At 40.1% G+C, this 23,874-nt stretch overlaps 1 protein-coding gene across 9 annotated transcripts in view; it reads left to right on the top strand.

Moving 5' to 3' along the window:
* LOC106849218 (6-phosphofructo-2-kinase/fructose-2,6-bisphosphatase 4) overlaps positions 1 to 23,874 on the top strand; it is a 53,054-nt gene that overhangs the window by 21,421 nt on the left and 7,759 nt on the right. For 5 of the 9 annotated variants that reach the window (XM_088171596.1, XM_088171598.1, XM_014869676.2 and 2 more), the window contains exons 2-13: positions 3,668 to 3,784; positions 7,021 to 7,117; positions 9,466 to 9,532; positions 10,708 to 10,782; positions 11,610 to 11,666; positions 12,001 to 12,122; positions 14,211 to 14,418; positions 14,973 to 15,119; positions 15,709 to 15,813; positions 17,357 to 17,486; positions 17,833 to 17,895; positions 20,926 to 20,990. In XM_088171596.1, the coding sequence (XP_088027722.1) occupies positions 3,668 to 3,784; positions 7,021 to 7,117; positions 9,466 to 9,532; positions 10,708 to 10,782; positions 11,610 to 11,666; positions 12,001 to 12,122; positions 14,211 to 14,418; positions 14,973 to 15,119; positions 15,709 to 15,813; positions 17,357 to 17,486; positions 17,833 to 17,895; positions 20,926 to 20,990 (1,253 nt within the window). Of the gene's footprint in view, positions 1 to 3,667; positions 3,785 to 7,020; positions 7,118 to 9,465; positions 9,533 to 10,707; positions 10,783 to 11,609; positions 11,667 to 12,000; positions 12,123 to 14,210; positions 14,419 to 14,972; positions 15,120 to 15,708; positions 15,814 to 17,356; positions 17,487 to 17,832; positions 17,896 to 20,925; positions 20,991 to 21,354; positions 21,465 to 23,330; positions 23,351 to 23,874 lie in introns of those variants that run through there. The other 4 variants (XM_014869679.2, XM_088171593.1, XM_088171594.1 and 1 more) reach the window with 3 other exon arrangements.

Below are 23,874 nucleotides of genomic sequence, written 5' to 3'. Positions count from 1 at the left end.
CTTGAGCTGCAACTTGCTGTGTTGTTCTAATGTTTAAGAAATATTAAACTGGGATAATCACCTTGCTTCAGTTGCAGCATTTCATCACATGGCCATTTTCCCTCACTGATTGGTGTTTTGGGTGTGTTTTTTCTGTGTTCCCTCTCTTTGCCAGTGCTGTTTATAAACATGCACTATTAAATGCTTATATTACAAGCATCTGTTCTAAAGAAAAAACTAACTAAAGTCTTAGGGTATCTTTAGCAAATGATGGTGTAAAACCTATAGGTTTTGTTTTACTCTTCTGAGTGCTTGTTTTCTTCTAACAAAATTAGTGTTGATGGCACATACACAGCTTGGGGCTGTCAGAAACCCTTAGGAGTTAGATATATGAAGCAGTAGTGAGAAATAAGTTTGTTTTCTGGACACTAGACCATGTAGAGATATTTCTGGAGATAAACTGGACAATCCAGTGGGTAAGGAGTGGAGAGAAAGCTGCCCTTGAGTCTGCCTTGGTTCTAACTCACACCCCTATAACTCACATGGATTTTTTTTTAATATAAACTGAATGATGGTGAGGTGCTTTGGAAAGGGGAATTGAACATTGTGCCACTGGGAAACGAGAAGTTACATACATGTAACTTGTGGTATGTTTGGCTATTTTTATCGGCCTACTTCCTCATGCCAAACTTACTTACATTTCTTCAAGGGAAAATGTAAGCCATGAGACACTGATGTTGAAAATACCTTTGTGGGAATGACTATTCATCCCTGCTTGCAGCTAGTGTTGGCAATATTCTGTTGAGAAAGATGTGGTTTAGATAAAATGAAAGATAACTAATTTTTTGGGGGTATTTGATACATCCTCAGAACTTTGCATTCTGTTCAGGTCTTAATGTTTTTATTCAGCTAATGAACAAAATTAAGCCTTGTTAATTACACTGGGTCATAAGGGAGGAAATAAAGTCTGCTGTGCTGATTCTTTGTGTGTTGAGAATGCTACACTGAGGTACACAAGAAGTAAAATAGCTGCTTTGTGTGCTTTTATTCTTACACCTGCTATTTAGCTGTGAGTGGGCTGTTTTGGCCAGCACAGGTACCTTTGGCTTCTACTTGCCAATGCACAGGTGTGTTTGTCACTAAGTGCCACCTGTGCAGGTGGTATGAGGCTGCAGCCACTGGTGGCCATCTAATCCAGGACACCAAACATCTTTTTAGTGCCCTAAATTTTAGACTATGAACTGCCACCCTCTTGTTAAAGACAAGCACTGAGGGGTGACATGTTCTGTAGTACCATGCCCTGTGTAGTGTTTCCAGGGCTGTGGCATTTTGCAAAAGCAGAGTATTTGGGATCATTGGCATCAGTGGTGTTCCTCCTTACAAAGACAGGGGCATCTGTCTTTATAGAGTAAAAGCACTCTTGGTCAGCCTGGCACCTAACAAGAGTAGGATTGCCACTTGTTTGATTGGGATATTTCTCTTGGTTTCTGCTCTGTGGTTATCCACCAGAGTGATTGGAATAACAGGGAGATGTGCCTGTTAAACTGGACACACGAGGTTCTAACAAAGGCAGTTTTGCTAGTTTTGTACTTTCTTTGAGGAAATACATGTAAAAATGCAGGTGGTAGCAGACTGACACACTGAATGTCCCATGTGTATGTTGTAGTTGTGTTGATCTAGTTTGCTGCTGGGTTAGAAAACCTATTGCAACCCATGCAGGCAGTAGGACTTCATTTAGAAATTTAGCTTTGGTATAATCTGTGAAGCAACCATTTTAAGTGGTTTGCAGGTCTCTTCATGGAAGCTTCCCAGCCTTTAGTTTTACTCCAGTACAGGTTTATCATTACATTACTAAAAGATAAATGTTCCGTGAGAAGGTGAAATTTGTATGGCTGACCCTAGCAGTGGAAAAAGGGAAAAAAAACAGGAGGTGCTCTAAGAATAAAAAGTTGTTAAATTCTGCTTGGAATGGGTAGAAAAGCCTGTTACAGCACAGTTTCTTGCAGAGCAGGAGGAGCTGGGGCAGTGTACAAAGCCTTTCTGTACAGATGCTGGTTTGTCTTTTACAGCTCTTCACTGCTTGTACTGGAAAGTTGTTTGAAACTTCAGCTAGGTGTTTCAGGTGAAGGACCTTTTGAACAGGCTTTGAAGAAAAATGTCTTCTCTTAAAATTTCTGGGGGCCCAGGGGTTCCTCTCATCTCGGTATTTTATTGTACTGTCCTTAAAGCTGGAGGCAAGGTTGTTAAGCTTAATAAGCACTGTGCTCTTGGCACTCCACAGACTTTGTTGTTTCCCTAGAGACTTCCTTCACCCTCTTGGAGAGGGGGTTCACAGCCTGAACTTATGACAAAGAGGAAAAGAAATTATTACCTTTCTTGTTTATAGGCTTCTGTACAGAGGAACTTACTCTGAGGGCTTTTATCAGTGTCCTCCCAGACCCTTGGTCATGTTGGTCAGGATGGATCTGTTTTGCTTTGCATCTAGTTCCCTGTAGCTTTCATTACAGGGAGTAGTTGACTCTTCCATGGATTTGAGGTTGGATACCATTTTACCTCCTCTCGCTCATGGAGAGTGGTGTATTTTTAAATTTTTTTGTTTTGTGTCTTTCAATGTGCATTTTAAAACAGAACATCTGCTTTTGCTAATCTGCTTGTTCTTTTTTGATCTGTTATGTGAACTATCTGCACCAGATTTCTGCAAGTGACTTTGTGGGATGGGATTTTGGGAATCTTGAGCAATCACAGTCCTTTGTACAACTGTTCAGTTATGCCTTACAGGTAATCACTGAGATTTGGTCTTTTGGAGTGAATTGACGTCTCCTCTGTTACGGCACTGAGGAAATTGATACATGTGTGGATTGTGTAGAAATCAGTTCCCTTAAAAATAGGGGGTGGAGGGAGCTGGTGGTACCTGGATAACTTTAATGTCTTCTTTCCTTTTAGGCAGTTCCTTATAGCTGTGATAGATTAATGCAAGATATCCTTGGTTTTGTGCTGTTAAAATTTTCAAAAATTATGATTTGAAAGGAAATGCCTCAAGGTTTTCGGATTATACATACAATTCCTTCAGCCTCCTACACTGTTGAGTTTTTTTTTAATTAAATGGTTTTGATTAAGAGTGTGTACATATATCTATATCAGATTATTGTACTTGATTGTGCAGAATGCTTGTGTCTTATTCTTAGTAACAGCCAAAATGACCTGTGCTCAAGAGAGATTTTAGTGTTAATTATACTTAAAAGAGAATTAAACAGTAATGAGTAGCATGTCTTACTATAATGTATTAAGCTTTATCTGTCATGCTTATTTTGCTCAAAATCAAGACAAGATTGAGCAGTGTGTAAGTCTTGTCTTAAAAATGTAAAAATTATTTTAAAAACTGTAAACCTTGTTTTCTTTCAATGCAAGCACTGACTTGAGGTACACAGGGGCATAAGATATCAGATACTTTTTTTTTAATAATTTCTGTGTGCAAATACACAGGTTTCTTTTTTATTGCCTGTTTACACCTCACGTGTCCATCATTGCACCACCACTGACTTGCCCTTCCAAAATTCAGCATAAGAAAGGTGGTCAGGTTCACTGTCCTGCGGTAGAACCCCAAATGAGAGGGGTTTTCCACTGCAGCAGCAGCCTTGGCTTTGTAGGAATGCTCCTGGTAATTCCTGGTTTCCTGTTTCTGTTCCAGTATGTATGACCAATTGCCCTACTCTGATTGTCATGGTGGGTCTCCCAGCGAGAGGAAAAACCTACATCTCCAAGAAGCTGACACGCTACTTAAATTGGATTGGAGTGCCTACGAAAGGTGATGGGGTTACTGTTGTTTGCATCAGAAGGACAGGGCTCAACCTTAGGGGGTTTATAAACCTGATTTCCAGTAATTTTGTTGCCAAGTTTGACTACTTAAAATCTTTCTGTTTAGTATTTTTAAGTAATGACATACACAGGCACGTTGCTGTTTAAGTGTTGACTGTCCATTTACTTCCTTGTTCTACCAGGTACCCAAATCAACCTATTTCCCTTATCATTAAACACTGCCCTTTTTTTGTTTATTTAATTTTTTCCTTCTTTTCCTTTTTTCATGTGGGTGAAAAGGAACGTTGTTTACAAGCAGTTGAGCAGTCGGCACTTCTGGGTTAAACTTCCCGACTTCTCTTTTCTCTTCTTCCCGACTTACCTTTTTTTCCTCTGTGAACTTTGTGCTACTTGCAATTCTCTACTTCTTTGTGTTTGTGGAATGACTTGCAGTTCTTTGTCTAAATAGTAAGAGCCCAAGGACTGAGGCGGCCAGTTGCCACTTTTTATCACCCTCTTAAGGATTTGTGTGTGTGTTTTGGGCAGGAAATGGCTCAGATTGTGCCAAGTCCCTGGCTGGGCTCCTGTGGTATCTTGTGAGCTCAGTAAACAGCACCTAAGTCCATTTGAGGTCCTGAGCATCCACCTGCCTTTCCTTCTCCTTTCTCTCTGCAGAAGAGCAAGACACATTTGATGTGCTAGGATTCCATGTCCAGTACAGTAGTAGCAGCTTTATGCCTAGTTAATAATTTAAAAGACATTAAACATATGAGATCATACTAAAGTGTGGAGTTTTGGCTGGCTTTCAGAGATGTATTTCCTAGTAGCTCTAAGAAGTCAAGATGAAAAGTTCTGGCCTATATTTAAATTGCCTTTTGATTCTAGGGTAAAGCTTTTTGTGTGGGTGTTTTCTTAAGCTTTTAGGAACTTGTATAATGTGCTGTATTTAGAAGAGACATTATGGGTGATATGTAGTTTGAGGGTTTGCAGGATCTAAATTATCACTTAATTTGACTGTTCCCACATTGTTTAACCCTTCTGATTACCAGTATCACCTAGTTCAGAGTTCAGTTTTATCCATTAGGCTGAAATGGAATAACAATCCTAATAGTTTAGCCTATATTCAGTGTGACAAAATGCTTGTATGTTAGATACACATGTAACTTAAATTTATGAGATGTGTTATATATAAATGTCATTGAGCACTTCACTGTGTGAACTTTGACAAGCAGAAGTCCAGTACTGGACAACAAAGAAGATTTTATCCACATCTGGCTCATGCTTGGTTGAATGTATCCCAAATATTAATTTTACTGTAGGTGGGGTTTGGCTCAGCTGTAGGAAGAATTCCGTGGGCTACTGTGAGCAGCACATCAGAAAACATAATTTGTGCTTAATGAAAAACAGGTAGAGCATTGCTGCCCGATTTTGCTAAAATGTGCAACATGAAGTTGCCATGTGGGATTCTGTCCTTGGTTGCTGGGTATTGTTTGTCTTTGTTAGAAAGAGTGACTGAGATTTTCTCAGAAAACCACAGAGCCTTTCTGTTTGTGTCTTCAGTGATGCAATTTTACTGAAGTCGATGGAAAACACCTCACTGCCTGGCTGAGGGAATAGATGACATTTTCCCTAATTCTTCTGGTTGGTGGGATCAGTATCAAGTAGCCCTAACATCTGCTACCCCTTGGCTCTTAATGTCTTAGAATTAGTGTGTGCTTAATTTAGCAAGAGTTCTTGTTCTCTGAGACAGATGGTTCAAATTATGAGGTTATGTAAACCAGGGAAAAGATAAATGCCATCTTTTCATGTAACATTAAGCAAGCTGGAGCGTTCAAGAATAGAAGGTGGAGGTAAATAGCCCAGGTTGATGGTTTGAATCATTTCAGCCATCATTTCTGGGTTTTCTTCCTTCCAAAATTCTCTGTTGTTTAGAATGTGAAATGGTTAAAAGTACAGGGGACTTTTGTCTGTGCTTTTTGAAGGAAATGAGGTCAATTAGATGTCTGAATAGAATTGTGTTGCAATGTGGTTTTGAGATACTAAGCCTTGGAAGCTTTTTGAATAGTTGTGGTTGTGATACTAGTTAGCTTTGGGAAACTTTTCCGTAGGTGTGGTTGCTAAGAATGAAGGCTAAAGGTTATTCCACTAGATAACACTTTTTCCTCTGCTGTGCATGACCCTCTGGCAAGAACTATTCCTTCTCATGAAATTCATTATTTTTAATTGTTAAAGTGCTTTTTTGTTTTTTCTGCAATGCTCACCATCTGAACTTCTTGCACCTTCTGTTTGTTTCACAAGGACCCACCTTTTCATGTAGCCACTGTGGCCAGTGCTCATTGAAACCATCACAGAATCACCTGAATTGTTCTGTAATTCATGCCATGACAAATTCCATCAACACTTGCTGAGCTCAAACAAAACTTGACCTTTGAGGGGGAAAAAAAATTATATCTCTTTCCTCTGCCTCCAATCCCAGTGGCTCGTTCTTGAGCTCTTCTGTTCTATGTCTTCTTTCTTAACTACAACCTTATAATTGTGTGTACTGCTTCTTTTCCTCTTTCCAGAAATGAAGTCTGGCAAATAGAGTTGTACCTTGGCAGCATCTCAAACAGAATACTTCAGTGTGGTTTCAGCAATTTTTTTTTCTTTTTTTTTTTTTTCTCAGTAAGTGGAGCAAGGGTTGTGAAATACTAATCCCTAAGGAATAGAAATATTTGAGCAGGGATATTTCTGAGAAAATGTATCCACTACAGGAATTTTAAGTTTTGTTTACCTAGAGCAAGATTGTTTAGTTCTATTTAAAGCTCTGCCTTGCTTAAATAAAAGCTGTAAGTTTTGGGAGGTGCTGTCTTCATATTGTTGAATACTGTTTCACTGTACATATACATAGAAGAAAAAGCTAATAATAAAAAATTAATACTAATAATCATTACTAGTCCTTTATAGATTTTGAGTAACCCCTAAAAAGGAGGAAAATAATTTCTTTTTGTTGTCCAGCAAACTGACAGACAGAGTCACTACAGTGAAGTGGAGTGACTGCAGCCCAAATGTTCTTTACTATTTCCAAGATTATTGCTGTCATGCTGTTTTAAACCTCACAGAACACAAAAAGAAGTATGATACATTGACTTCTTACAGGCCACGTTATTTTATCTTTGCAGGAAGTTTGGTTTCAAAGTTGTCATAGCTTTTACCCTTCTCACGTGACTGTTGCTGGCTCTTGCTAATGCTGGTTTCTCTTGGCAGAATTTAATGTGGGTCAGTATCGGCGAGATTTGGTGAAAAAATATAAATCCTTTGAATTCTTCCTGCCTGACAATGAAGAAGGCTTGAAAATCAGGAAGTAAGTTTGGATTGTGGTTGGTACACCATACTAATCGTATTAAAATGATATCCTGTAATTTGCTCTTAGACATGGCTTGAAGTTGCATTTTTGTATAATGAAGATGACCCTTAGGGAAACTGCAGGAAAGGACATTTTAGAGAAGGTGGAATAGTGATTTCTTTAGGCTGTTTAAAATTTAGGGGTATTTTTTTCTTGATAGTTTCATCTCAAGCATCAAAAATGGAGAGAAGTCCTTCTTGATTCCTTTTCATTAGGATGTGACTACTTTTATTCCTGTAGATACTCTAGGATATTTTCACTCAAAAATTATTTTATCGGATAGTTATAACTTTTCCTACCTTTTTGTAAGGTATCAGCTAATGGATGTGACTCTTTCTGCTGCATAATTACTAAAATGCCCTTTTAGATCTTTTGTTTGCTTCATAAAGGAAAAAAAGTGTAGCTGCTTTTATTTTTGATTTTAATAGTGAAATCGTTCATCTGGAGCACTTTGAATATATTCATCATTATCTGCTTGAATGAGTGAGAATCAAATGTGATAATTATCTCCCTGAAAATGTGTTTTTGGCCACCATGCAGGTGCCTCATTCAGTCCATCAATGCACAGCCCCAAAAATTGCCATGTTTTGCTAATGCTCTGCAAAAGGAGAGAGCCAGAGTGAACTTCTGTGTCTAGATGAAGGATTTGAGTCTCTGCTCTTGCCTGGAAAGAGGCTGTGCTTTAATGTAGGGATAGACCTTGAGAAGAAAGGATAGATGAGGAGAAAGGTCAGAGCAAGAGGGAACTGCTTCCTTCCTAGAGAAGATCAAATGAGAAGGCCTTTTGATTTTCTTCAACATTCACTGTACTTTTTAGTGTGTTCAGGAAAGCACTTAGAGCATGCAGTGTGAAATGAGAAATTTGAGGTGGATGGAAATAATATTTATTTAGGCTGCTTTAAATATGAACTGTCTTGTTCTTAATTCATCTTCACCTTATGCATCAAAAATGTCTGGACTTTCCTACTGTCTGGACTGTCTTTTGTGGTTGTCCCTTGCCTTGTCCCCTCTCTCTCTTCCCTTTACCCCTCTCAGCAACATTAAGTGTTGCTAAAGCCAAAGGAGAACAACTCGCATAAGAACCTCCCAATTCTTGGGGATAAAGAGCAGTAATGAGGTGCATTAGCCTTGCAAGCCACTACCTTTTACTTACAGGTAGAGCCAAACCTTTTAATGTACCTCAGTGTCACCTATTAGGCTAAATGGTGAGGGATGTAGCATGAAATGGGCTGTGTGAGATAATCTGCCTGGTTAGCAATGAGTAAAGAGGGTTTGTATTTATTCAGTGAAGACCTGGGTGATGAATCTCAGCTCCTGACATCTGTTAACTGTGCTAATGTGGAAATACTGTCAGGATCTGAAAGCCTTCATTTCTCTTTCAGGCTAAAGCTGTGCTTGCAGAAGATGGTAAATAGAGGAGTTATGAATTTCAGTCTGGAAGTCAAAATTCAAGAGTAATGCAGGGAAGGGCTGTTGAAATGGGCAGGCTTTTATGTTGGTACTGCAAAGAGGCTGTACTTACTGGGAATAAATGGGGCTTTGTTCTGCTAACAAGTAAATGGTGTACAATGTTGCCCTCCAGCATTACTGATGTGTTAGGAATCATAATGGACTTTGAAGATAATGCTAATGCTGAGGACATAGGAAAGTTGCATATTCATATGTTCTTGTCCAAATTTAACACAAGTGTAAAGTATATCAGGGTGGGGATTTTTGGTGTTTGTCCTCAGCTGTCTCCTGTACTAATTACACTGGGTTGGTGACTGCCATGGGGTATTTCACCTCAGTCACTAATACTTGATGCTGCCTTTGTTCTGCTCTCTGTCTTAATTTTTTTTTACATAAGCAGTTTTCACACAATAGCTCAAAAGAGAGTGAGTAGATTACTGAAAAATAGTTGTCTCTCCACTTCAACTTAGTGCCACAAGATAAATGCCTTAAGTTTGTTTATTTTATTTATTTTTTTGTAAATCAAGTTAAGAAGCAGTTACGTATGAAGAGGTAATTGGGAAAAGCCTACAGTTGCAGGGATGTTTCAGTGATGTTATTTTAGATCAGTGGAAGTGTATCCTGGTCAGCAAAGTTGATAGGTGTTCTGTGGGCACCTGTAGCTGTGTCAGTGACACAGGAGCAAGGTGACATGACTGCATTTCCTTAGTGTAGCTTGGCTGACCTCTGTTGGTTTTTTTGGAGGGAGGTCTGTGTTTTTGAGATAATTTATCTAACATTTTCAGTGCACTTTGCTCACAAGTGCAGTAACAAAATGCCTTTAACTATCATTTGACTGTGATTGTTTCCTTCTGAAGACAGTGTGCCTTAGCAGCGCTGAACGACGTCCGGCAGTACCTCAGTGAAGAGAACGGGCACGTGGCTGTAAGTTTCTTGTTGAAGACACCTTTTTGAGATCCTCTTCACTAAACACTTTCTGTCTGCTGGATTATACACAGCCTGAGTGATTACAATAGCTGCCCAGTATACCAGATTTCTTTTCTTCTGCAGTTAGATCTGCCTTGGTGCTGCAGTGAAGTGACTGCTGAATTTCAAGGTGATGATGCCATATTGAGCAGCTACCTTTGATTTGAGGGCTAGCTGAGAAGAGGATAACAGCAAGACAAAAGTCCACCTTCTCTCCACATTACTATAGGACAGTGTTCCACAATGTACCATTAAACACATCTGCCATTTTGCTTGCATGTCTATTTGATAGTTTAGTTTCCAGGTGGAAGGTAAAGACTTACTGAACAAAAAGTATCCTCTGTATTTCTTGGCACTTGTTACTGGCATGAGAAGTGTCTGAAGAGAGCAGGAGAAACTTAGAAATTGCTGCATACCTGAGTATTTAATAATGGGATGCAAAACATCAGTTCTTCAACTGTTAGCATTGCATGTTGAGACTGATTTTAAAAGTTTTGTCCTAAGACTACTGACACCACTCTGGGTTTTTTATTAACTAATCAGGGAAAACCATTAACTATAAGTTCTGCTGGATACATGAGATAAATGTTACGCTTTGGCAAACTTCATACTTTAGTAAAACACTGTGTTCAAAGCTAAACTCAGTCCCTAGAAAAATGGCTGCATTGATGGTGTTATTCATGGGCAAGATTTACAACTCTTGCAAGTTTTACACTTGCATTTTGAACAGCCCATTGAACTGCAGCATCTTTTTTTTTGCAGCATAAGTTCACTAAAAACTTGTGCATTAGTATTTAATGTTGATAATGGGCAAGGAGGAAGATTGTCTCCTTTATTACGTGCCAGGCTTAAATTCAGATTTCCTTTTCCAAATCCAGAGTTCTGCTAGAATTGTGTCCAAAATAGTACTAAATTTTAATATTTAGAAAATAATGTGTGTAAAGTAGTAACGTCTTTGTTTTCTTGTTGAGCATGTTGAGATAGTGGGGTAGATGGAAGGGGAAGTATTTCCACTGCTTTCCTTCAAACCAAGGGACTTTGAATCCATATTTTTGTTGTTACTAACACAGTGGTTTCCACGGGCTATACTGCTTTTTAAATTCCTTTTTCTCTCTCTCTTTAATTGTTCCTAGGTCTTTGATGCTACAAACACAACTCGGGAACGCAGAGAAACTATTTATAAATTTGGTGAAGAAAATGGATATAAGGTGAGTCAAAGCAAAGCAGTTCTGGGCTATTGCATGGCCAAGTAAGCCAGTGGTAGTTTTGCCCTTATCTGTACTCTAAGTGCATTAGCACAAGCCACATCCTTCTTGGAAGTTTAATCAATAGTGTGTTTTGTGTTCCTAAGCATTGTTTGTGATTAGAAGTCATTGAGTCCTCGTTTTTGTCATCTTTAGTGTTTGTACTGTTTGGAGCTAAGCTATTTTGTGCTACAGCTTCAGTTTTGTCTTCCTGGACCTGTGGTCATGAGTGCAGTGTCAGAAAGAACATTTAAAGTATGGTTTTTCATGCAGTTCAGATCTTTGCTGCAGGAACATGAAGAGGGTTCTGTGTTATTTCTGTACAAACCAAAAACTTTGTGGTTTTCTGCCTTCTGGTTTTACATTTAGCTGTTCTCCAGTCATCTTTCATTTCCTCTAAACTTTATCTCTGTTAGCCTGTGACACAGCAAAACACATGTGTCTTTATAAGCAAGGCTGCTCCATTAACTAGGAAGCTTCTAAAATGTTATTTCAGAAATGTTAGTTACTGTTTGTGGGGCTGAACTTCCATCCTACTTTTTTTCTACTGCAAGAATTTTCTACTTGCAAGCATTGTTGGGGAAAAGAAACAGAGCATGATGTGTAATGGAATGGTGAACCTGCAATTTCTGATGAGAGGATCTGGAGAAGCTTTCTGAGTAAATAGAGGGGAAAAAGCCTTGGCATGGAAGTGGGCAACATGCTGCTTGTATGTGTTAGTATCCAGAGGTGTTTTCATGCATCTTTCTTCTTCCTCCCTTCTGTTCATGTGGCTCCCATTTGGACTGAAGACTTTTTTTGTGGAGTCTGTGTGTGTCGATCCGGAGGTCATTGCTGCAAACATTGTGGTGAGTAAAGGAAAGTTTGCTTTAACAGCTTGACATTGGGAGGTTTAAAGTAGCTCAGTATTTTTAGAAGTACATTGTAAGAACTTCCAATAGCAAAACCCCCATGTTAGCTCTCATTAATGGAAAAAAAATCCTTTTTTTTTTCCCTATCCGTGTGAATGTTACTAGTGCAGAAGTTTAATTCTCTGAAGAGTGTTGTTTTTCTGCTTTACATGTATTTTAATGAAGTTGCAGACAAAGCTTTTTGTTGTGTTGTCCCACTCCCTATTTCTTTAAACATCCATGAAGAAGGGAAGCAAACTTGAATACTGTTCTCCTGGTTTTATTTAAACAGCAAGTAAAGCTGGGTAGTCCTGACTATGTTGATTGTAGTAATGATGAAGCAACAGAAGACTTCATGAAAAGAATAGAGTGCTACAAGAACTCGTATGAGACCTTAGATGAAACTCTGGACAAGTAAGTGATGAAACAACACTGTGATGTTATTTTAAGGGTTGGGGCATCCTGTACTGGGGATTAGGGCTTTCAAGTCATTATTTTTGTGGCTTGAGCTCTCTCTCCTTTGGCAAATTAGAGAGTGTTGACACTGGAGGTGTAGCATGGAAACTTCCTTGTTTAGGAAAATTGTCTAGTGAGTCTAGTCTGGGACAATATTCTTTTTGATTTTCCCACTTGGAGAATGGTATTTATTCTTCTGGGATAGAACCAGCATTTAGCAATTACTCCAGACTTTCTACAGTGGTTGGTTGGTACTTGTTTTTTTGGTACATAGAGACATGAGTGATTTGTAACCATAACTTAATTGGTTGGCATGATTAAGGTTAATTATGAACGCATCAGTCTTAAAAATGTGACTTCTGAATTAATTTCTTTGTGCTTTCAAAATTATCCTGCAGATGCAGGTCTGTGATAAACTGTCTTATCTACATTATTTATTGTCACACCAAAGCATTCTTCTGGTTTTTATTAACTTTGAACTCTTGAAAATAAGGTGGGGATGAATCATGTGAGGAGGAGCCCTATTGCTGCCAGCAGACAGTGATACCAGGACCAGGCCAGCTGGGAATCTGTGGTGTCAGTGTAGAGAGGGAAGGATGGAGTGGCCTTGAAACATAAAGGCTTTGATGTAGCAAACACAGAAACCACACAACTTGAAGGCACACAGCCAAAGACCCCAGAACCCTGAGATCACAGCCATGTATAGGGTGGGGTGGAGGGCGTAGGATCCAATTGATAATGAGGATAAGGAACAGAACCATATATGTGTCTGGCAGCCAGCCATGTATTGAAACCAGGAACAGAATCTTAGTTGTAACAAACTGTTAACATATTAATTCCCATGAGACAACTTTTCATTCTATTCTCTTGCCACCATGTAAAAGGATGTCCTTCCTCATAGCTAGGTGTCCCCAGGGTTTGAAGCTGAGGCTCTGTATCTGCAGGTGAAGCCAGTTCCCTGTCCCTCCCCATGAGGCCCATTTCCTCAGAGCCCCTTTCTTCTTGCTCCAGCCGAGGATTTCAGAGTAGGATTTGGAGCTGCAGTCATCCCAGGTGCTCCTGGTTTGTTGCAGGCCAGAGCAGCAGAGAAGGCTTGAGCTGCATTTTAATGTAATTGAGCGTGAGCAGCGTGAAGCCGGTTCAATCGGTTCAGTTCATGCGTGTAATTCCTGTGATGGACCTAATGGCTGTGCCTGGCTGGAATAGTAATGATTAACTCCAAGGGACATGGGCAGCAATGAGGGTGCTGATGCCTGTTTCTCACTACCTCAGTTTGGTTTTATTATTAGTTTTGTTTTATTGCAGTGTGGTGTCTCAAACACATCGCTAGAAACCAATAGTGGTTATTTTCAGATTATGAGATATTTTTTCCTCGTGTGAACGAGAGGCTGCTCTAGAATTATAGCTCGGATGATAAAGGATAAGCAGTGAAAATTGAAATTATAAGCTGTCTGATGCTGAGAGAAGATTGTGGTGGAGTAGATTACAGTACTGTTAACAAAGGGTTGCTCACAGAGAAGTTGAGGAAATGTCGTGCTTTAGACTATGCCCTGGCTCTTCTGGTGCCCTAGTTTTTCTGCAGGGATTAATTGAGATGAGTAATTAGTGACCATTCCTTTTGGCTCCTGGGTGCAATCAAGCACTTAGTGATGGAAAGTGTTTGTAACCTGGAAAAAAACCCAAACGGTATTGTAAAATTGCTGTATGTCTTCTTCAGCTGTGGTAACTTAAGTGTAACTCCCTTTCAGTGTGTGGACTGTATAAGAGTAGGATCTAGATTTGGATGAAGTGCAAGTAAAGGAAGCAGAAAAGAAAGTGATGTGAGCAGCTCCAAGTGAAAGGAATAGAGTTCATCCTGTACCTTTGGAGTACTGTGTTGTTTCTTAGGACTAATGCATATTCCATGGCTAATTGAGGATCTTTTCATTTCTTTGGCTTGTTGCCCCTTTGTTTTATAATGGGAGGGTGGAAAGATTGTGGTACGTGCTAATAGCAACAATGTGGAACCTTACTTTTTTTTTTTTTTTTTTAACTTGCTCATGAAAGGGATCTTTCTTACATTAAAATCATGGATGTTGGAAGGAGTTATCTCGTGAACAGAGTGATGGATCACATCCAGAGCCGGATTGTCTACTACCTCATGAATATCCATGTGACTCCTCGGTCAATCTACCTCTGCCGGCACGGAGAGAGCGAGCTCAATCTGAAGGGCAGGATAGGAGGAGATCCTGGGCTGTCTGTCAGGGGGAAAGAAGTATGTACCTCCAGCCAGGCACGACTGTGTTCTGTGTGTGAGCTTTGCTGGGCAGTTGCAGCTTTCCTCCTCTACATCTTTTTCTCTTAATGAGTTTAAAGGACTTTTTTAGTTGTATGTTTGGGTGGTGGAAACGGGATGGACGCTTTGTATGTTGTGGTTTGTACTCTTTTATCTGTTTGTCTCTCTGTTGGCTGAAATTCCTTTTTATCTTAGAGCACAAAGCAGTTGGCAAGAGGGCTTTATTTTTTAACTATATTTTTGTGAAATCTTGACTAGTTGGGTAATTGGGAAAGTGTACACAACTTAAAGCTGAAAGGAAAATTTGTGAAAGGAAAGCTAGGAACTGCTAAAAACTTGTATTTTCCTTGTACTCCTTTTCTTTCTTCTGTCGCTCTTGGATAATGGAGTGGGTTGTATTTCCTAGCAAAAACTTTGACAGTCTTTTGGAAAAGCTACAGTGAGCTTACAGAGGCTGGAACCCGTGTATTCTAAACTGAAGGCCGTGTGTTGGCTCTGAGCCCTCATCCAGTGTCTCTTGGTTTTTCTTCCAGTTTGCCAAAAGCTTGGCACAGTTTATTAATGAGCAAAATATCAAAGATCTGAAAGTTTGGACCAGCCAGATGAAAAGGACAATTCAGACTGCTGAAGCCTTGGGAGTGCCTTATGAACAGTGGAAAGTTTTGAATGAGATAGATGCAGTAAGTTCTTCTCTTTTAAATGCCTAATAAGTTGCTTTGATTGCTAGGGGTGAAGGAAGTACTTAGTTTTTTAATAATACATCTCTTATGGTATAGAAAGTCATTGAAGCTGCTTTTAGAGGCTGGAAATAATTGTCCTTATGTGTAAACAAGGCTAAACGTTTTATTGAATTTTGCCATTGTTAATTTATTCTTCTCTTGTCTTTCCCAGTGAAACATTTCTCTGTAGAAGCCATGATGTTATGGTTAGTTAGTTAGGGCTTGGAAAACAAATTTTTTTTTTGGAGTGGGGGGGTTTGCTAGCTGGCAATTTCCAGCTGCAGCTGTAAGTTATAATAGGAGGTGCAATAGATAAAACATGGCCTTGCTTTGTCCATAGAAATAACTTCACCTACAGGGATTTAATGATTCCTACTAACCACCTCTGAGTCACGCTGAGTGCCCTGTTTATCATGTGTGACAATTTGAAGTGTCAGAGTAACAAAATAAAACTGTTAAAGGTTATTTGTATATGATTTTATTTAAGAGTGATACATGCTTTTTGCGTTACTAGAGATACATGTTTTTAAATTCCTTTCATTACCGACAGGGAGTATGTGAAGAAATGACATATGAAGAAATACAGGAAAATTATCCGCTTGAATTCGCACTGAGAGACCAAGACAAATACAGATACAGATACCCTAAAGGAGAGGTATGCTGTTTTTAATCTCTCAGATTGAAGGGCTTCTCTGTCTTCTTGCATACATGCATGCTGGCTTTAGGAAGGAAAAACAAATTTTTAAATGAATGAAAATGTTGTTCCTTTCTCCGTGGAAGAGCACATAGGATCTTGCAAGGATTCATGAATAAAACCATAAATTAGAAAACCAATGGAGAGCTGGGCATTGCCCCTGTGCTGGTTCTGCAGTGATAAAGCAGGAGGAATTATTGCAGGGCTCCTAAGATGCCCTGTTTCTGTTCATCCCTGCTCTTGGTGGTGGCTGTTTTGCAGGCAGCTCTGGCTGAAATGCTGAGGAAATCTCCAGCCATGTTATTAAACTCCTTGCCTCTGGGAAAATAAACTTGCTGATGGCTTTTCTAAAGCAGCCCTAGTACAGTGCAGTGATGGCCAGATGGTCACAAGGCCATTGCTGGGGGCTGAGGGTCTGGGCACCAGGGAGGAAGGATTGGCCCAGCTGCTCCTGCTTGAGCCGTGAGGAATCCGAGCTCTGCCCTCTTCCCCAAGAGCAATCACTGTGATGAGAGAAGTGTCCCTGGCACTGTGACCTCACTGCTAATGAGGCAGTCATTAAACTGCAAAGTTCTCCTCATGCATTTGGACAAGGAGTGTTAGTTTTTCAAACCAGTGCAGTCCTGGGGATGGTGGCTGGCATGTCACACTCCCTCCGTGCCTTGTAGGGATGAGTTGGCCTCATTTATCCAAGGCAGTTTTGTGTTTGGTAACAGTGTGAGGGGTTTGCACAGCTCTCTGGGGCCATTCTGCTGTCCAGGGCTCAGTCAGCAGTGCCACTTGGTGCTGCCTGGGGAGCAGGGTGAAGGTTTTCTGCTGTCTTTGGTCCTGCCCTGCTGGGCAATGTGCTGAGCTCTCCACGTGTGGTACATTACATATTTTGGACATAAGTGATGCATTTTGGAGGCAGAGTCTTTACCCTGCATGTGAACTGCAGTTCAGTCATGCCCATGCAGGAGCCCTGTGTTCACCTGCAGCAGTAATTCCCTGTGCAGGATGAGGCAGGACAGGTCACCAGCAAGTCTTTGTACTGACTCTTGGTGGGATGGTGCTGTCACCAGGCCAGTCCAACATGCTCACAGCTTGTTTTGTAAGGGCAGCCTGAACAAGTCAGGCTTTGTGAACTCTTTGCATGCTGACTGTTGGCTGGGCTTCCTAGATTTGGGCTTTGAAGATGAGCTCTGGAAAATAACGTGCAAGACTCATATTTGCAGATGTGAATTAAATCCTAGGGATTTTGCAGAATTTCTTCATCAAAGTGACTAATTTAGTAAAGCTTTTCCATGAGGGAGATTTGCTTTGTTATGTGTATAATAAAATGTGTTACGTATATGCTCAGGTCTGAACTGTGTTCTTAGTTTAATAAAAATCATTACTGCAGTATTTGTGCACTGAATAACACTTAGAAGATGACTAATATGAAAGTAAGATCCCCTCTATATACATACACTGTTCAAAGAGTTTTCCCTTTTTAATGTGCTCTGTGTTTCTCGTCCCCACCCAGTCCTATGAAGATCTTGTTCAGAGGCTGGAGCCAGTAATTATGGAACTCGAAAGGCAGGAAAATGTGCTTGTCATTTGTCACCAAGCTGTCATGCGCTGCTTGCTTGCTTATTTCCTTGACAAGCCTGCAGGTAAGTCTTCCTTGATACATTCCAGTCTGCTTTTTTGAAAATTTACTGCTTAAGGTTCCAAACAGGAAATTCTAATAATTTGCTATATCATCAGAAGCTGGTTTTGCTAGGGAAGTACCCAAGTGTATTTTTTTGTATTTGACCCCCACATGAAACCTGGTAGTTGATGTTATTCCTCCTCACTTGAAACACTGTGATATTTGGTTTTTGCTCTGATTAGCATCTCTGTTGCATGCTATGAAAACAGATATACTGCTAGGTAAAAAGTCATTCAAGTAGTTGACCTGAAACAGAAAAGTCACTTGTAACCTGTATTTCATGTGTAATTTGTGGTTTAATTTCTCAGAACAACTGCCCTACCTGAAGTGCCCACTGCATACTGTCTTAAAGCTAACCCCGGTGGCTTATGGTAAGTGCAGTTATGTATATTTAATATATATGTCTGGCTGTACTGTCTCTGCCATCAGGAAAGGTGGTGAAGCGTTTAAAACACACTTTATCTTGCTTTAAAATAGCATGTATGCCTGCAGAGCTTTGCTGGAATAAATGAATCCTCTGGATTAGCCTTGCTTTTCCTTGTGCCAGGAAACACATGTGTTGCTGAAGGCCTGAAACCACCAGTGGCTGTAACTGCTGGAGGGGACAGTTTTGTGCTTAGTTCATACTCTGATTCACTAATTCTTCTGGCAAACTATGCATTTACACGTCTGCTACACCAAGATTTGAGGTTTTATTCATGTATTGGAGGGTATTGCTTTTCAGAAGACAGGTAAATTTACGTTTGTATAGGTTTATAATCTTGCAAAATGTGTTCCCTTAGCCTTATATAACTTTGTTCTCTTTTCCTGAAGTATTTTTTTCCATGGACTATGACAGTACCCCATGAACTCACCTTGTTTGTGGATGTTGGAATTGTTTGTCAGCAGCTGTTCCTGTGCTTGGCTCAGGGGCTTTCTGTGGGCAGTGTGGGGTGTGGGTTACCACATGCCCTGCTTGGGCTTTAGGCTGATTGCTGATCGAGTTTTGTGTGTGTGTTCCCAGCTCAGCTTAGTGTGTGCCTGCTGTTCATTTTGTTAAGTGATGACTGAATTGTATCTGCTGATATCCCACTTCAGAAGATCATCTCGGGAAGATAATTATCTGCATAGCTTATTAGGAAAAATGTATTGCTCAAAAATGTTGGTTTAGTCACTATTTGAAAGCTGGTTTTGATTATCAGCTTTAAAAAATCCAGATCTGTCCTTTGTTTTTTGTTAAGTTTCAAATGAAGTTGAAACAAAGGATATTATGAAACAAAGAAGCTGCTACACTGGGAAATCTTTTTGAAGAGATTTTTGTCGTTTAGTTGCAGTGTCGTCCTACAGGAATGATAGCCTGTGCTATGGTGACATCTGGTGTTCCCAGCCTTGCATGACAAAGCTGGGGTTTTGAAAATAAAGATTCACTGTAGTTAAAACTTGGGCTTTTTAAAACTGGATTCTTCTGACCTGATAGTCTCTGCCTGTTTTTCACAGCAAGGTTTTGTTTTGGGTTCTCTGGTGATTTTTTTTTTTTTTAATTGTTGCTGTTTTTCTTTCTTCTTTGTGAGGGGGAGGGAAGTTGGTGACTGCTCATAAATTTTAAGAGGGTGTGGATGTTTGCAGTGTATGCTCACGCACTAAGAGAGGAAGGAAACAAAGTGGTACGAAACACTGTCCTTGCCCTTTTGACTTGAGGGAAAGAAATGCCATTGTCCTTTTTAAGGTGTTTGATATGTGTGTCTGATGAGCACATTTCAGCCAGCCTACCTTTTGGAGTTCATCCATCTAACACAAGAACTGTGTAAATGATTTCTGCAGTACTGATCGATGGCACTGCTCCAAGCTGATGTGGCTCCAGCCAGGCAGGATGCAGGATCAGACTTGGTGTGTTTGATACCTCCCAGCTAAGCCTGTTCTGGGGAAATGCCTCCCCCGGGGCTTTGCTCTTCCTGGTGTTGAAGAGGACCATCATTCCCACCTTAAGAGTCTGATCTGCAGTAGAGGAACATGTGCTGCAGTCTGACAGCTGGATCGGGGTAGATGAGACCTTTATCCAGTCAGTAGTCCAGGGCAGTGGTGGTCTATGGAAAGAGAAACTGCAGCTTGCTGTACGTATGAACTTGCTCATCAGTAATTAAAAGTGAGCTGGGAGTGGTAATTACTGTGGAGTAAGGCATGTCTCTTTAGTTTGTGTTTAAAGCTTTCCACACGATGCTCTCTTTGGATTTGAAACTCAGCTTATGGCAAGGACTGAGAGGGCTCTGAAGTGTCTGCTGTGCAACAGTCCTGGATAATGGCCAGCAGCAGGACTCAGAGCTTGTCTTGGCTTGGTCTCAAGGGTCACAGTGAATCTGTGGACAGAAGGATGAGTAAGGATCCTGCTCCAGTGGGAGATGTGTGCTTTTCCTCCTTAAAGTCTGTTTTATGGCTCACTGTTTCTCGGAGTTCTGGCTCTCCCGCAGCGGTTGCTCACAGTCTTTCTGACAAATGGCCTTTAAAAGGACAGGCTTCCCAAAGGGAAGGCAAATACTGGCCTTGCTAATTTATTTCTTTGAAGTGCAGTGGCTTTCTAGGGAAATCTCTTTTTTCTGTCATGGAGCAATTCTATGGAGTGTGTTATGACTTTAGGGAATAAATGAGGTGAAAAATCTGGAAACTTGCTTGTGATGGAGGATGGACTCCGGTGTGTCAGAGGAAGTGACTATTAATGATGTTGTGTAGAGTAGTTGTAGCTTATAAAAGTCATGTTTGTGTGAGATCAGCCAGGGTTTGGTAATCAGAGACTGCTTAAAGTGCTGTGGCTGTGGTGTATGGAGTAATAATATAATTCACTAAGATCAGTTTACACTACCTGGGGAAATAGTTATTTCTTCTCACTGTTTAATTTTTCTTTCCTCACTGGCATTTTGAATTTTTGAATGTAAAGCAGAAATTCCTTTTCAGCTTTGAAATTCTGTTCAGCTTGGGGTTAAAACCATTTTGCATATATAGAGGAATGGGGGTTGCTGACAATGTGCTGTATGTTCTTGTAGTTGTTTTCATGTTTAATAAATGAGAGCGGCATTTATCTTCTTAGAATTTTACTATAATACAGAAATCTAGGATGTTCAAAACATAAAAAGTTACAAATAAAAACTTTCTCACTGAATGTTTGATTATGTTTAAAAACAAAGGTTTTTTTTTTTCCAAAGAAAATAATGATAATACTAAGTTGAGGAAATGGATTATCAGCTTGACCATAATATCCATCAGGTGTAACAGATTAATTTCTGTAGCTTTTGCTCTTCAGAATTGAGGAATTCTGGTATAAATCAGAAGGGGAAGGTGATTAACCTTCACCATCTCAACATTAGATTGCATCTTTATTATAACTTTACTTTCAAAGCAGATGTATCTAAAAATGTGTTTTCTATCAACAGGATGTAAAGTAGAATCTATATTTCTGAATGTCGAAGCTGTAAACACACACAGAGATAAACCTGAGGTAAGAATATTTTTCAAACTGGGAGAACTTGATAAAATGTACTGTCTGAGCTGATTTCCATTGTCCTTGTGGCTAGAATTGATTTGATAACTCGACTGAGTGTATTTTATTTTACATATGAAGCTTTGCTACTGGTTTATTGTGAGGGGGGAGCAAATTTTTCATTGACTGAATTTCTTATATGTGAGTTCTAGCTGGAATAGCTTATCTTTGAGAAATGAGAATTTGAAGATGTGATGTCAGGCCAAAAACTGTATAAAGTTCTGCCAGGCTTGTAGTCCACAGTTGTGTTATGAATGGCACACTTACTCTGTGGAGAGAAATCATCAGCTTTTTCATCCCTGCTGTCATTGCTGTATGAAAGAGAGGAACTGATGATGTCACCTGTGTTTTAAGCCAAAGCTGGAGAGGAAGACTAGATCTCAGGAAGCAACAGGACAACCGGGGGAAGGAAATTGAGCATATTTGTAAAATGTAAGTGCAGAGATGTCAGCCCATGGCAGCTCTGTGCCCTGCCTGTGTCAGGCTCTCTGTGCTCCTCAATGTCCACCTGAGCTCAGGCTGATTCTGCTGCTTGTGCCAAGCTCTTCCTTGCTTTATCAGCAAAGTTGTGTGAAATGTGTCACAATTAAAGCTCTCTGGTTCCCTTGCAGATCCTCAGGCTCATGCCACCAGGCATGGCACTGTTTCTGTGCTGAGGTTAGGAGCAGTGCCTACTGGTCAATTGGAAGTCAGTTTGGTAACATGAGAAAAAAGGGCTGTGCTTGGTGGTTTTCAGAGCAACAGTTCATGGTGAAAAGGAATGTAGTGAGAAATGAGGTTTTATGTGTGTATTCAACAAGGCATGTGAGATAAAGTGCCTTTTGTAATTGAGGATTCACTGTTGTGCAGAATTCATGCCAGAATTCTTTGGTGAATTCTTATGCAAAGTTTTGTTTCAATGACTTGGGTATTCCAAGTTCTGAAATTACTGACTTTTGGATGTTTTATCTTCAACAACTGCATTGCGTTATTTCCTCTCTCCTCCTTTTCCTGCTTTGTCATTCTGCTTTGCCATTTTGTGTGTTAGTTTGATTTGTTGTGTTTAGGAAATTTAGTCTGTGCTTTCACAGTGCCTAAGACTGGAGAAACATAGTGAAAAGCCATGAGGGTGTCTTAGAGGAGTAGGTTATTTGTGTAAAATAATCTTTAGTTTGGCTGATCCAAATACCAGTGCTGAATTTACATCTTGCTAAAATGTTGCTGAAAATGCCAGTCCTCTAACTGAAGGGGTTTATTTGAAGGGAGAAAGCTCTGCCTGAATCACCAAGAGACTCTCCACATGTCTAGCAAGTGATGTGGCCATGCTGGCACTGCTGTGGGCTCAAAGACACAAGACAGATTGAAACAGAGATAAATTGAGTGAATTTTATAAGATGGAAAAAAAAGGAGTAGTGGCAGTTTTCTAAAAAACCCTCAAATTCTCTTCTCCCTCTGCCCCAAAAGAAACCCAGCCTGGTTAATATGGATGGTGTTACACTGTTCAGGTAGTGGGGCTGAATAAAGGACTGAGTTTGGTCCTATCTGCATTTAATTGCTGCTCAGAGGACTGTGAAAATTTCAAAAGCTTTCATTTATATCACCTACGAAAATGTTAATTACTTCTGTAAAATTAAGTTTTCAAGTAGTCTGTTGAAGTCAAAGCATTTAATTGAATACAGTGTCACATAACATCATTGTTAAACAATGAAACTATTGGATTGAGAATTGCCCAGTGTGCTGTTCTGTGACCCACCAGTCACTTGTAGTCTGTGCTCCAGAACAGTGCCCTCCTTTTGGGCTCAGCTGAAAACGTCTATTTTGACATGGCAGAAATGCAGGCAAAGCTCTGGCATGTTTGTCTGTGGTATGTGTGAACCTCAGAGTACCATGGTGATTTGTCTGGAGCAGATTGAAGCCTTGTGTTTGTCAGCATTGTAGTGGCTGAAGTTCTGACCTTTCCCAATGAAGGAGTCTATGGTCTTTCACAGAAAATAATTCAGGGGAGTTGCTTTAGCTGTTTTTGGGTCCCTCCTTTGGGCCAGAAGACAAGTACTGGGGTGAAATGCCTGCTTTGCACATCTGGCTTGGTCAGTGAATGGCAGAGAGAGGATTACTCACCCCAGATCTCCTTTTTTATTTTGTTGAGGGGACAGGGGGAGGGAGATGTTAGTGCAAGGTGAGCTGCCTTACTACAGTGCAGAATAAGCAAGACTAATGAAACCCACCATCATGAAGTTTAAAGAATTGGCAATGATTTGGCCTAAAATGGATCTTGTAAGGACCTTCAGAGCAGTTTATCGTGCTCTGCTGTCTTGATAGGAGGGAGAATACCAATTGCACAGGCTTTGGGACTTGCAGGAGGTGGGGCCGTTGCAGATGTGATTCCTGATGTGTTTGGCTGTCCTGGACTTGGTTTCATTTGGTTTTGAATAATTGAGTGCTGCACTGAATGTCATTGTTTTTCTGCAGACTCGGCAAAAGAAGGGGAGATCTAGTTGGTGTGATCAGCCTTGAATGGTTAAGGTGTCTGAGAATATATTTTTTATTTTGTTAGAGGTATTACATTACCTATAACACAAACACATGTTAAAAGCATTCTTTTGGCACAGAAGCATGTGGCATATTCAGCAAAACACAAAGTTTCTCAGTGAGAAGATGTGTATGTGCTGAAGCACAGGATAAGGTGGATTCCTACTTGGGCCTGTAAAAGACTTCCTCCTAAATGTGACTGACTTGAGCTTTAGGTAGTGCTGTCAGCAAGGGACCTGTATTTAATTGCTCCTCAGAGGTCTGTGAAAATTGCTAAAGCTTTTTTTTTTTTTTTTTTTTTTTTTGTACTGTAAATACATTTTGGTGCTGTCTT

Source organism: Sturnus vulgaris, chromosome 11 (assembly GCF_052056855.1).
Source record: "Sturnus vulgaris isolate bStuVul1 chromosome 11, bStuVul1.hap1, whole genome shotgun sequence".
Taxonomy (NCBI): Eukaryota; Metazoa; Chordata; class Aves; order Passeriformes; family Sturnidae; genus Sturnus; species Sturnus vulgaris.
The sequence above is the reverse complement of the archived record's forward strand: the minus strand, read 5'-3'. Positions and strand labels throughout refer to the sequence as shown.